A 13733-nucleotide genomic window follows, 5' to 3' on the forward strand; every position below is an offset into this window, starting at 1 on the left:
CATGTACGTAAGCATGAAAGATACATGCAACATCCATGTCCACTGTCTGCTGCCACCTCACTCACATGTAGCGTTTACGATGTCCCATAGGCAGAGAATTCCAGTGCACCCACAATGGGTGGGTGGTCAGCAAGCCTCAAAGTGAGGATAAGGTAAGTGTGTCACATCTACTAGTGAGTTTATATAGGGCCACTGACAGCCATGAAAAGCCACGCTTGCCATTCAAATCAGAAATTGTCTTAAATGCAGAAAGAAGGCAATGCGTGCTAAGAAACAGGAACAACTAAAGAACCTTCTCGTGTCCTTTGCCATCACGTCACCTCTAATAGCCACTGTGCTGGAAAGGATAACAAAGAAAGGAAAAGATGGGGCAACCCATAGTCTCTTTTCCTTTCACTCCTTCCTTACTCATCAGTCAGCTGGAGGTGGAGCATTTGGTTAGACCATGTGAGTGTCGAGAGGTGAAGTAAAAATGATTAAGTCTGTTTGTGTGGGATGCCCTCTGTCTTAGTAAGAACAAAATACGAGCTGTATGGTTTCATGTGAGTTCATTGCATTTAAAATTGGCATTGCATACTGTACAAATAAGTGATAACATTTATGCTAATTATTTAAAATTTTAATTTTTCTTCACTTAGAATGACTTTGAATAGCAAATAAAAGACATGAGGGGAGAGAGAGAGAGAGAAAGAGGTGATGGAAGAAAGGAAAAACCTGTGTACATATTTTAGTGCCGTCAGCAGTAGTTTTCCCTGCTTTTAGAAGAGGCTTTCCTTTTGCACTGAGTCCTGCAAATTGTGTCACCAACTGTGCCCCCACCATTACCACTGACTAAGTTAACACTTGATGAGAATCTGTAATACTCCAGACACGCTGCGAGGTGACCTACCGGAACGGCATCCCTTAGTGGCCCAAGCCACTCGTATCCCTCAACCTCATATTTCTTCTGCAAAAACCCTAATTACTGTGTGGACATGACCGAGAAGGATGGATGCAAAATGCTTTGCAAAGAGGGAAATGCCATGGCCATGGCCGTTATTGTCACAAAGAATTCAGAGTGAGCCAGTCCAACCAGGAAGTGCTGGTCCGAGCACCTACTCTGTGGCAGGAGGCCGGCCATCTCGTTTTGCAGGATGCTGGGAGCTGGGGATACAAAAATAAACACAAAGGCACTCCCAGCCAAGGTGGCGACAGAGACTTGGAGAGGTAAGGTGGCTGGCTCACAGTTACACAGCTTCTCAGTAGAGTCACCATTTGAACCCAGGGCTGCAGCCTGAGCTCTTGAACTTGCAGGCCAGGCTGCCTCTGTGCTCACATCGGCACGGTGTGTGTGACTGACAGCAGCTTAATCATTGGGTTTGTGCCATTCCAGACTTAAAGGGACACCACTGAGCTGGAATTGAGCTTATAGCTCTAACTGTGGTGCATTCCACTGTGAATTCAGTGTTTATTTAAATAGTATTTTTGTCCCATACATGTTGCTCTCCGAAAGGAGCTTTCTCTGGCTCTCCCTGTTTCTCTCAGCAGCCTTGGCTTTTGTTTCATAATGAGGATCATATTCTGTGGTTCCAGGTTGATTTGTAGGATTCTGTTCAATTATAATGAGCCCAGGGAGGGTGGGGAGAGGGCCTCCTTCATCCTCTCTCTAAACCCAGGCCTATATACAGCCTGGCATTCAACAAGTATTCACGACAGGTGCTTAGACGCGCATATTAATGAATAAAGCCATAATAATTACTAGTTTGCATTGCTCCTAAATGGTTTCTCAAGAACACTAAATAGTAAAATGTACCACGTTTCCCTTTTTGCACTGGCTGTCAGGAAGCTCAAAGCTATATCTTCATCGCAAGTCCGTGAATCAACACACACATCCTTTTAGGACCTTGGTTCCATTGATGTGCCCACTCTTATTTTTCTGTCTCCTTTTGCTATTTTTAACCTATGCTCTCAGACTGTATTGCATGGGTCCTTGTGAGACACTTAAATACATATCCTGGCTGAAATCAAATAAATCGAACAGCCTGCCTTGAATTTCTAGCCTACAGATGAAAAGAACGCCCTTTCCAATGCCATGCCCGGTCTCTGGAGCAATGAGTCACCCTCAAGTTACCTGCTGTCTGGTGTCCAAAGCCCTTTGGGAGCGATGTTTATGTGAGTGGGGGCAGGGCGGTGGGGGAGATGCTATTTCCTTCCAGTTGGGTGGTCAGGTGGTGGTGGAGGTGGTGTTCTCAGGTAAATGCAGGCGAAAGGCAGACTGAACTGCAAAACCTCACAGAACGTGTTTTCCCTGCTCTGCCCATGACCCATGGTTACCGGGGAAGGGAATTAGCTACCAGGTCAACCTGAGCGGCTGCAGTGGGTGAGGGGCACTGGACAGGATGCCTGGAGTGCCAGGGAGGCATAGGCATGAGAGCCATCAGGTGCTCGGCTTCTATTGGAGAGCCAAGGACAGCCCCTGAATTCAGGAAGAGCACCTGCTTCCATGGGGCGGTCAGGGGACAGGAGGGCCCCACCCAGACTTGTGTTTGCCCTGCCCTGTATATTCAGCCGGCAGGCTCCAGATGAGGAAGCAAAAAGCAGGGAGCCCTGCTCAGTTGACAGCCTGCTACTGGACAGTACCAGCTGGAGACAAGGGACCCTGTGCCGGAGCAGCTCCAGGTGACACAAGGGGGCTGAAGACACTCCCACCAGGGGCTCAACAGGTAAGCTCTTCCAGATCCTTTAAGCACGGCATGAGGGTTTATTGTTTGTGGCAGGCAGTGAAACATAGAAGCTGGAGGTCAGAGACGGGTGAGTTGGACCCCAGTTCTGCCATTGATTTACTGTGTGGCCTTGGGTGTCTGTAAGCCTCAGTTTCACCACCTGTGAGATGGACCCAATGATAGCCTCACCTAAAAGGGTTATGTAAGGATTAAGGGACAATGTGGGCAGTGTCAGGTACAAAGCAACAGAAATAGCTCCTATTTGCGTGGAACCATTGAAGGTCATTTATAGTATAAAACTTGGGGGGAGGGAGAATCAGCAGAAGCTATGCAATTTGGGGACCACGGTCAGGACAAGAACACCCCGTGGTAAAGCTGACTTTGAGTCTGTGCCAAGGGGCACTGTCTAAGGAAGTGGAGGAGACAGGGAGGATTCCTTGTGTGCCTTTTGTGAATCTGGGTCTTTCCATAAATTGCCTTATTTAATGTTCGAGGCTACCCATTGATAATAGTACTGGATACAAATACCAGGGGCACAACTCCAAAAATTTGCATTGCCCTCTGGAGAACCTATTCCTGCCTGGAAGAGCCGTGGTGGTTAGAGGGTGGGTGCTCTGGGGCTTCAGTTTCCCCATCTACACAATGGACATAAGAACAGTACCAAGATCAAAGTGAAGTTCATGAGGGCTGAGAGGACCCAGGCCTACGTTCTTAATAAATGTGAGCTGTTATTGTTGCTGCTGTTATCATCATCGTCATTTCACAATTAGGAAGATGAGGCTGGGGGCCTGGGGTGGGGGAGGGGGAGGAATGCCTCCCGGGTCTCACAGAAAGGAGATCGTGGAGCTGGGATCCAATCAGGGTCCGGATTTGAGTGACGAGTGAGGCGCTCATCGCGGGTGCAGAATTTCAGGGACACCCAGAAAACTCAGTCATCAAGATAAATTATATTTTAAGGCAACATTTAAACATTTTTAAAAGTAATGCCAATAGATCTATGATGAACAGAATGTGTTAAGATAGCATCAGTAACAGCGTTCATTTGGGTGATTTTAAATGCCGTACTAAAAATACTTTATTCACCTTGGTGGCTGAGTTTTCTGGGTTCTCCTTGCTGAGTGCCTCACATACCCCACCCTCGTCCACACCCTGCTGACTTCAGGTCTGGGGTGTATATATCCTGCTTTCCCCTTAAATCAAAACCAAGAGAGTGGGCACGCCAAGGTAGTTTTCAATTTAAGGAGAGTGGGTAACAAGCCAATGTCCCCAATCGCGGATGATTGCTTGTTCCCAAGAATTCTGAAATTGGGGAAAGGTGGTCTTTTTAGAAAAAGGCATGGGGCACATTGGGCCCTTTAGAGCCCATTGAGACCAGGGTCTGATGCCAGGGGATGCACGGGAGATGGACAGAAAGGCCTAAGGAGCTCGAGGACACTAGTCCACTCAGGTTCCACTGTTAGACACTGTTGAGTGTCAGTGTTGGCAGCTTCTCTCACCTCTGCCCAGAGCTGGGCCCAAAGCGGTTAAGGGTTTGAGTGCCTGAGTCACATGGAAACAGGCCCAATCTAGCTCTCTGCCTCTTCATAGTTTCCTGTTCTGGGGATGATTACTCTGCTTGATCTATTTAATCGCCAAATGTGAATTGAGGGCTCACTATGTGCAAGGAGGACAAGCGAGCTGCCTGCCCTCATGGACTTTACATGCTAGGGGTGAGGGGATTACATCACTGGCCTCAGTTTCTTTATCTGCATAATGGGCAAGTAATGGCTGCTGTAAAGAAAATGGAGACAATGGAAGTAAAGTGTCAGGTCCCAGGGCCAGGACGAGGGTGATGCAAGAGAGGCACCTTGGGGACAAAATGCAGAGAGACATTCATTCTCAGGTGTGGATTCTGCACCTGCCCAACTGCGAGAGGACGCCTCTTGCATTTTGCACCTTGGCGCTTTGCCCGGCCTGGCTCCGAGTAAGACTTCAGTTGATGTTACCTGCTACCACTATTAGCTTTAACATGTTTGGTGCAACACTAAGAAGAAGATAGTGAAGTCTAAGCCTTCTAGGAACATCCACCATTTATCCAAACATAATTGAGTGTTGCCACAGTGAGACATCAATTACCAAGCATTCCTACAACACCCAGCTCCATTGTGATAACGCCACCCCTCCCTCTGGGCCCACACAGTCCCGGGCGCAGGGCGCAGGGCTTGGGGAGCACAGTAATGGGTGGACTTCAGTCCTCACACGTCCACTTGTGCAGGAGGCAGCCTGTACCCCTGGGCATGGCTGCCCTCGTAGCCTCTACCATTGTCCCAGCACCGTGCTGGGGAACAAGGGGAGATGCAGGATTACGGGACCTGACAGAGCAGGTCTGTCCTCTTTACTTATATCAGCCTTGCCTTTTGAATTGGGGGGCAGAGGGCTTGTTCTGCTGGGTGTGCCAGCCTGGCCATGTTGGCACTGCCCTCGGCTGGGTGGTGAGGAGGGCCCACAGTTTGCCTACATTCCACTGCATTGATCAAAGGTGTTTCTGTTTACTCGGTGACTAATTCTGCCACCATTCCACCCTTCGAGGACCGCCCCCTTCCCTTGGACAGTCATTTGGCTGCCGGCTGGCAAGGCAGCTGCAGGACTGCTCTTTCTCTGGGGCACCTTGTACCGTGTGTGCTGTTGCAACTGTTTCCAGGAGGGCTTTTATGATTAACCTGTAACTAAAATGGGACAACATGAACACAGTCATTGGTGTGACAGAGCCACTGGGCTAAGTACCACCTGGACTGCGTCCTTCTCACCCTCCCAGGACACTGATGAGGATGGATCTGTGATGGCCCTCTCAGCCCTCGCCTTACAGACCAGGGGTGGAGGCTTCCACACACAGCTGGCCTGAGCCTGGATTTGAACCCAGGCGGGAGGGTGTGCTCTCTGCCGCCACCACGGACTGGTTCTCTAACCAGCTCTTCAGAAATGGAGGTCCCTAGGGGCACTGGAGAAAATCACCAAGTCCAGCCCCTGGCAAACAGGGTCCCTAGGCCTTGGCCCTAGTGACATTTGGGGCCACACCATTCTGTGCTGGGGGCCCGTCCTGTGCACCCTGGGCTATTCAGCGGCATCACCACCCTGTACCCATGAGATGCCAGTACCTGCCCCTACCCTGAGTCGTGACAATCAAAAAGGTCTCCAGACATTTCTAACTGACCCCTGAGGGGCAATGCCCCTCTTCCCCATTCGAGAAACACTGCTCTTGCATTATTGTGCATCAGAAACAAAGAGAAGTGTATTTCTGAAGAGAACATTGTAATATAGTAATGTAACATCAAGGCATAGGACAAGATCTAAAATATGAAATAGTAATATATAGCTCTGGAGAATTGGGGCCAAACAGTACAGACATTGCATCTCTCTCTCTTTCTCTCTCTCTCACTGCCATTTGTCGGGTACTCACTCCATGCCAGGCACACACCCATCTCATTTATTCTTCCCCATAAGCACTGTGGTATGTATGTGCCACAACCTCTCTGTGCCTCAGCTTCTCATCAGCAAATTGAGAAAATAATAGCATCCAAACCAGAGGGTTGTTGCAAGGACCAGGGAAGCCAATACATACACGACTCATAGAAAACACTCCAAAATGTTTATCATTGTCGTCATTATGAATCCTGTCATTTTCCACAGGAAACATGTGTTTGGAGGGTGCACAGTGCTTCCCTCAAAGCCTTACACTTGTGAGGTTTATGGAGGCCTAGCTCACTCGAGAGCTCTTTTCCTCAGAGGAAAGGGGGTGCCCAGACAAGAAAGGGAGCGAGATTGCTCCCGACTCAGGCAGCCCTCTGCCCTCCTCCCTGGGGCACGGGGGCCTCACTTCTCCACAGCCACGCAGAAAGGTGAGGTTGTCCAGGAGCCCTGCACACCCATTCTCAGGGAAGGAAAGCTGGAGACCCGGGAGGTTTGTCCTCACCAGCAGTCTGACAGCCCAGAGGGCCCAGAGGAGTGCCCCAAAAGCATTGGGAATGTTTTCGGATGTCCAGGCTGACCGTGATTTGTGGGCCCTGCCTGCATCTGAGCATGGCCAGCTTGGTTCTCTGTGTCAGGGTAGGTGGCACCCGGGAGAGACCCTGGCTGGGGGACGCTTGCTCACCCCAAAATATCCAAGACGGCAGCTCTCAACCTTGGCTGTCATGGATATCACCTAGATATCTTGAAAAAAGACCAACGCCCAGGCCTGAGCCCTAGAGACTCTGATAGAATCGGTCTGGCTGGGGCCTGAGCACAGGCACTTAAACCTCACTGGTGATTCTTATGTGTGGCCCCATCTGAGGACCGGCCTCAAGGACAGAGCCGGGAAGTGACCAAGCCCCACCCCAGCCCCAGCGAAAGACTTCCCCCACATTCCCAAAATGCTAGGGCCACAGACCTGACTCCAATTTCAAAAACAAAACCCTCTGCCATATGGCAGCTTATGCTCAATGTCAAATAAGGTCATAAAAACAAAGCAACTAACACCATGGGCTCATGAAAAAAAGGGCATTTTGATATCACCTTCAAACTCTGTCCTTTTCAAAATACAAGCTAGCCCTTTCAAACAAATATATTTTCCTGGATGAAAAATGCTCTGTCTGGCTTATTTTTCTCATCTGTTGGAGACCAGAGAAAAACATCACAGGAGTTATTGTCTGAACCGCCTTGAGCCTCAGTTTTGCCATCTGTTCAATGGGGATAAATAGTGCCCTTACCTCACAGAATCCTTGAACTGCTTAGAGGATGACCAGCCTACCCTGGTTTGCCCGGCACTTGCCCAGTTTTAACATGAAGGTCCTACATCCCACAACACCCTCATTCCCGGAACACCCTGGACAGGTGGTCACCAGGCGGTATTCCCCATATGTGCCCAAGCGTGAGAATCACCTGTGTATTTGCTACAACTACAGATCCAGGGCCCTGACCTGACTTTTTGGCGGTCGTCGAAAGTGCTGCCAAGTTCCTCAGGTAATTATCACTATCAGGCAAATCTGGGGGACACTGACTGAAAATATCAGTGACAGTAATGATGATAACCCTAACCAGGGCACTTATCATATGCCAGGTCCTCTTCAGGGCACCTCCCATCTATTTCATTGTCACACCACCTTTTAAAGTGACAGCTATGATTATTCCCCCACTTTACAGAAGAGGAAACTGAGACCCAGCAACCTTCAGTAACTTGCCCAGGGTCACTCATTCCAAACTTGGGGTTTGTCTCCAGAGCCCCCATTCTTACCCTACAGGCTACACTGCTCTCTACCTAGAGCCTTCATTCAGCACATGGCTGACGCATGACAAGCTCTACATACACGTCCGATGTGATTATCATCATTGTTTTATTAGCGGTCCTACCTTTGGGGCATTAAAAGACTAGCCATTCTGTTGCCAACTTGTAACTGAAGGTTTAACTGCTAAACGTAGAAGCGTTTCCTTTGACCTCGCCAGACATTTTGACCTCCACCTGCAGGCTGGATACATTCATTTCTGCTGAGACTGACTTCAGCCAGTAGGTGGCAGTAACCTTTTGGGTTTTTGTCCCATAAAAATCCTGGTCTTCAGTAAACTTGAAGGAAAGGCAGGGACAATTTCACAACACATATGTTATCACTGCTGGCGGAAAGCAATGTTATGTGAATCCAGGTTCTCGCTATCAAAGACATGTAAATAGATGGCTTTTTCTTCTTTGCGCCCCCGTGGCCCTGAAGTCCTGACAGGCTACTTAAAATGTGCAATGAGCAGAGTCATGTAACCCCAACTCGGAGGGATGAAAAACTTTCTCTTTTGCCTGCACACGTCACACTTCTCCCAGCCCAAAGATTTTTCTAACCTCAGACATTTTTATTGAAAGTGGCCCCCAACTGGGACTGAAATTAAACCGACTAATAGGAGCTTTCAAAGTTTGTGACCCATTGGTAAATACATTTTAATTGTGTAAAAAGCTGGATTTGGATGGAAACACAGTCCAGTATGCCTATATTTGTACATGTGGCTTTGGTCAAGGCATTTAATCTAGGAACCTCGGTTTTCTCATCTGTAAAATTGGAATGACGGAACTACCTACTGCCTTGTTGATTTGCTGTAAGGGCTAAATTAGTTTACTATGAGTAACGCTCTGAGAACAGTTTCTCAACACATGGCAAGCACTCATCAATTTGTTGTGGTGCTATTGCTATTTCTGTTTATCATTATGATGGTTGTAAGAGTCGTTGTTGTTACTACTTTTATACACAGTCGCTTCACATCCTGGTCAGTCCTACTACGAATAACATTTAATTTCTCAGCTGCCTCAATCCCCTTATTTTCAAAATGGGTATACATTACCCAGGGAGATGTGGATAAACTTCTGGAAAGGGCCAGAGAGTAAATATCTTAGGCTTTGCAGGCCGTACAGTCTGTGCTGTAACTACCCAACGCTGACCTTGCAGCATGAAAGCAGCCAGACGCAGACGACACAGAAACGAATGTTCATGGCTGTCTTTCAATAAAACTTCGTTTATCAATACCAACGTTTGAATTTCATGTAATTATTATGTGTCACAATCCATGAGTCTGTGTGTTTTTTTCAACCGCTTATAAATGTAAAACCCATTCTGAGCTCACGCGCCGTACTGAAACAGAAGGTTGGCTGGATTTCTCCCACAGCTGTCACTTGCTGACCCTGGTCTTAAAGATTCAATATTATATTCATAATGTCCCATGTGTAGCTGAAGTGAGGATCGATTGTAACTATGCACACCATGGGTTTTATAAATAGAAAATATTGCAAGATAACCAGTGTCCTGTTCTCGCACAGCTCAGCTTTATCGCATGGTGTGATTAGAAAACATATAAACCGCCAGATTCTGTTCTCTACCAAATTCCCCCAAGAGAGCAGGTGGTGAGATCTATGACCCTTTTTCGGCCTCTGTAAGATCTAATTAGTCGGTGTGTCAATTACCAGGACATAAAAATTCATTCTGCAGGCGAGAAGCCCATGGAAAGCCTTGGCGGTGCACTGGCTGCTTTCAACCAAAAAGCAAAAGTCCTGGCTTGTATTCTGAAAGCCCCCGGAGCAGATAGTTATCAATGATTATTCCTTCCATTCAATCAATAAGTAATAATTAGCACCTGATAAGTGCAAATGTACTGCTGAGAATAGGAGAGACGGTGGTGAATAAAGACAGACAGACAATCCTGCCCTTATGCTGCTTACAATGTTTTGGGAAAGGGAGACAGAAGTTAAATATTCTGTTTTGCCCTCCAAGTCTGGATCAATTGTTATTTCATCCCAGAACCATCCGACCTAGCACTGCCACCTAGTGCCCTCTACCATGCCCCCTCTTGTTATGTTACTAATTTACTTCTATTCATAGCATTGAACCCTATGTGTTGTGCTTAACAAATATCATATATTGCTTATTATGAGCTGGACATTATTCTCATCACTTTACAAGCATTACCTCACCAAGTCCTTGTAGCAGTCCTGTAAGGCACAGAGAGGCTAATTCACTCATCCAAGGACACACAGTGATGAGGGGTAGAAAGAAGTTTCAAGCCCAGGTTGTCTGGCTCTCAGCTTTCTGTCCATAACCACTGCATCAAGCTGTCTTGTCATCAGAAATGACCTTGGTTGTGGATTTCTTGTCTATTTGTTTGTTTGTCCACCTGCTAGATTGCAGCTCTGGAAGGTCAGGGGGACTTGACTCTTTAGTTTACAGTTGTAACCCTAGTACCTAGCACAGCATAAGGGGCAGAGCTGGTGCTCTGCATATATTTGTTGAATCAATGAAGGAATGAAAATATAGCCAGATAAGTTTATAATTACAAGTAGCGCTGAATGCTATGAAAAAAAAATGCCAGTGCTAGGAAGGGTTTTAACAAGAGACTTAATTAAGTTAGAGGATCAGAGAATACTGAAAATTCTAAGTATTATTTTAAGTCTCCTCATCGTAATATCTCCTTGATATAATAGCTGTGACCAGCTAAGAGGGAAGAAAATGTTACCTACACTAAATACACTTTTCATGATGATAACTATTTGCCCCCAGCAATGACCTGCAATTGAAAATTGGGGCTACATTAGACTTTGAATAGTGAGTCCAAAATCTCCCCTCACTCCCCAAAATGAAACTAAACAGTTGGTCTATCCTGCGCTGGTGGGAGTACACATAAGGAGGTCTGACCATTATGTTCTCAAATACATCCTAGAAAAAGTGCCACATACCTCATTGCTGAATAGCACTATGGTCACCTTCGAAGTTCTCCCCTTGAGAAGCTGTGCACTGATGCCAGCGCTTAGTCTACCCTTCAAAGCAATTTTGGAACTTTTTCTGGAATGGCCATCAGAGCTGTTGTCATATTACCCTTGATGTCCTGAATGTCATCAAAATGTCTTCCTTTCAATATTTCCTTTGTCTTCAGGTAAAGAAAGAAGTCTTTGGGGGTCAGATCATGTGAGTAGGGAGGGTGTTCCAATACAGTTATTTGTTTACTGGCTAAAAACACCCTCACAAACAGTGCCATGTGTGCTGGTACATTATTGTGATGCAAGAGCCATGAATTGTTGGTGAAAAGTTCAGGTCGTCTAACTTTTTCACGCAGCCTTTTCAGCACTTCCAAATAGTAAACTTGGTTAACTGTTTGTCCAGTTGGTACAAATTCATCATGAATAATCCCTCTGATATCAAAAAAGTTAGCAATATCGTTGCAACAAGTTCGCGAACATAATTGTCAGACCTTGGAAGCCTTGTCAGCTCTCTTCACATCGCCTTCACAGGTATGAGTTAAGACTTACATTTGTCTTGGGTTTTAATTTCTCTCTCTCATTTTCTCTCCATTGCAGGAACAATGGGTAACCAAATGAGTGTTCCACAAAGAGTTGAAGACCAAGAGAACGATTCAGAAACAGACACGTGCAAGGTAGCGTAGTTACGGTCACTGGGTAGCTACTAGAGGACAGAGTTGGGGGTGACAGCAGAATAAACGGGCTGCTCAGTGCTCATCACAGACATGATGGATGATGAGCTGCCCTTCCCATGGGTTGTTCAGTTGTAGTCAAACCCCCAGAATCCATCACGGAGCTTGTTGAAAATGCTGGCCTCACCTAAGACTCGTTGAATCAGGAATTGCAGGGCTGGGAGTCTGTGGATCCTGTGTCTTTAAAAACCTCCAAGGTGATTCCTGTGGAGCCAGTGTCATGCAGGGCAGCCTGCGGGCTCTCTGCTCCCGCTCCCCACATAAGAACGCAGGATATGATGAGGCCAAAAAGGAACACCCACGGAGCCATAAGTAGGGAAGTCATATCACTATATTCTCACTGGCGGCATCCACCTCTCACAATCCACGCTTGTTAGCCACCATCTTCTTGCTAACCCCCATTTTCTGCTAGCGTCGCCACAACAGTTATATTAGTCGCCAATGGCTCACTGGTTACAGCTGACAGCCATCTAGCCACAGCTGATGGCCATCCAATCACAGTTGATGGTCATTTATTACCCGAGCCAGCATCTTTCCACATGCGGCCGAGAGCCTGGAAACTGCACTCCTGGCTCTGTCCCCACAGCCAGTTTGGTACCTGCTCCCAGGTAGGTTTGGACCAGTGGTTCCTTACAGTGGGTGATTTTGCCCGTCCCCACCGGGGGACACTTGGCAATGTCTAAAGACATTTCTGTTTGTCACAACTCAGGTGGTGCTAGTGGTCTAGTGGGTAGAGGTCAGGAATGCTGCTAAATATCCTGTAATGCACAGAACAGCCCCCACAACAAAGAAGGACCTGGCCCAAAATGTCAGCGTGTGGAGGGTGATAAACCCAGGTTTAGATCAGTAGCTCACAGCTGTGGCTGCACACACTACAGTCCTCTGGCAAACTGAAAACCTGCAGTGCGGGAGCTGCACCCCAGATCAGTTATATCAGAATCTGCCTGTAGGAGGGAGGGCAGGCTCCCATACTTTCAAAGCTCCCGAGCTGTAGCGTGTGCAGCCACGGGATGGACTCCTAGTTTAGGAATCCCTCTTTTAAAAGACTGTTCTGGAAGACTGAGCCTCAGGACCCCCAAATGCTTCTCCTTAGCTCTTCTGTGACCAGGTGGCAGGAAGTCTAAATATCCACCATCCTTGTTTCTGAGATCAATTCAGCTTAAGACTTGGAACCCAGTTAAACATGGAAATCCCTGTAAGAGGAAGAGAACACCTACAAACTAACAGTAATCACGTCAGAGAAGGAACTCCTGTGCAGAATGGGTTTGAGGAGGGTTTGAGGAAATGGGCTGAAAACTCACAGCAGGTGTCAGACCTGACTGCACATTGGAATTACCTGGGATGCTTTTAAAACTCCTAATGACTAACCCCCAGGAACAACAAAACACAACCTCTGGGGGTGGGCGCGGGCATCAGCAGTTTCTCCAACTCCCCAAATGACTCCAAGTCTGGGAGCCTCTGGCCTCCAGGGGTGAGGCAGCCACAAAACTGAGTGCAGCAGTTGGGTGGGGCCCACTGGAAGGAAGCTGCTGGCTCTAGCCGACATATACCCTCAGAATGTTCCAGAGTCATACTTTTCGTTAGGAGCTGGAAAACAGTGTTGATATTAGCAACTGATTCCAAAATACTTTTAAAAATTCTGTGAGCCAAATAAACCAGATTTGCATACCAAGTACTGGCCCAGGAAAGCCATTCATGACCTTGGGGTCAAATGGCCACATGATGTTTAGATTTTTGTGCCTTTTTGGTAGAGTTAAAGATAAATTCAAGAACACAGGCTTATTTTAAACAATGAAAACTGTTACAAGATCATAATGAAAGGAAAAGTCTTCCATATTCCCCCAGGAGGTTCCTACCTTTAGGAGGTTGCTATATAGTCTTTAGTTTTTAATATTTTTCTCCATGCTCATTAACATATATTATACTATTAATAGAGTTAGCAAAATAAGATAATATGCAAAGAAGATAGCATACAATTAATATGCAAATAATGTCAACTATTAGTGGTAGAATTTAGAATATTTTCTTATGAAAATGATGTTTTTAGAACATATATTCTTTTGC

General features: G+C 46.8%; 1 protein-coding gene across 14 annotated transcripts in view; it reads left to right on the top strand.

Moving 5' to 3' along the window:
• The first annotated feature begins 2371 nt into the window (after positions 1-2371).
• BCAS1 (brain enriched myelin associated protein 1) overlaps positions 2372-13733 on the top strand; it is a 72393-nt gene continuing 61031 nt past the window's right edge. For 3 of the 14 annotated variants that reach the window (XM_019726059.2, XM_019726060.2, XM_074318255.1), the window contains exons 1-2: positions 2376-2702; positions 11536-11612. In XM_019726059.2, the coding sequence (XP_019581618.2) occupies positions 11541-11612 (72 nt within the window). In that variant the 5' untranslated portion in view covers positions 2376-2702; positions 11536-11540. Of the gene's footprint in view, positions 2703-11535; positions 11613-13733 lie in introns of all 14 variants that reach the window. The other 11 variants (XM_019726061.2, XM_019726057.2, XM_019726056.2 and 8 more) reach the window with 9 other exon arrangements.

Source organism: Rhinolophus sinicus, linkage group LG13, assembly GCF_036562045.2.
Source record: "Rhinolophus sinicus isolate RSC01 linkage group LG13, ASM3656204v1, whole genome shotgun sequence".
Taxonomy (NCBI): Eukaryota; Metazoa; Chordata; class Mammalia; order Chiroptera; family Rhinolophidae; genus Rhinolophus; species Rhinolophus sinicus.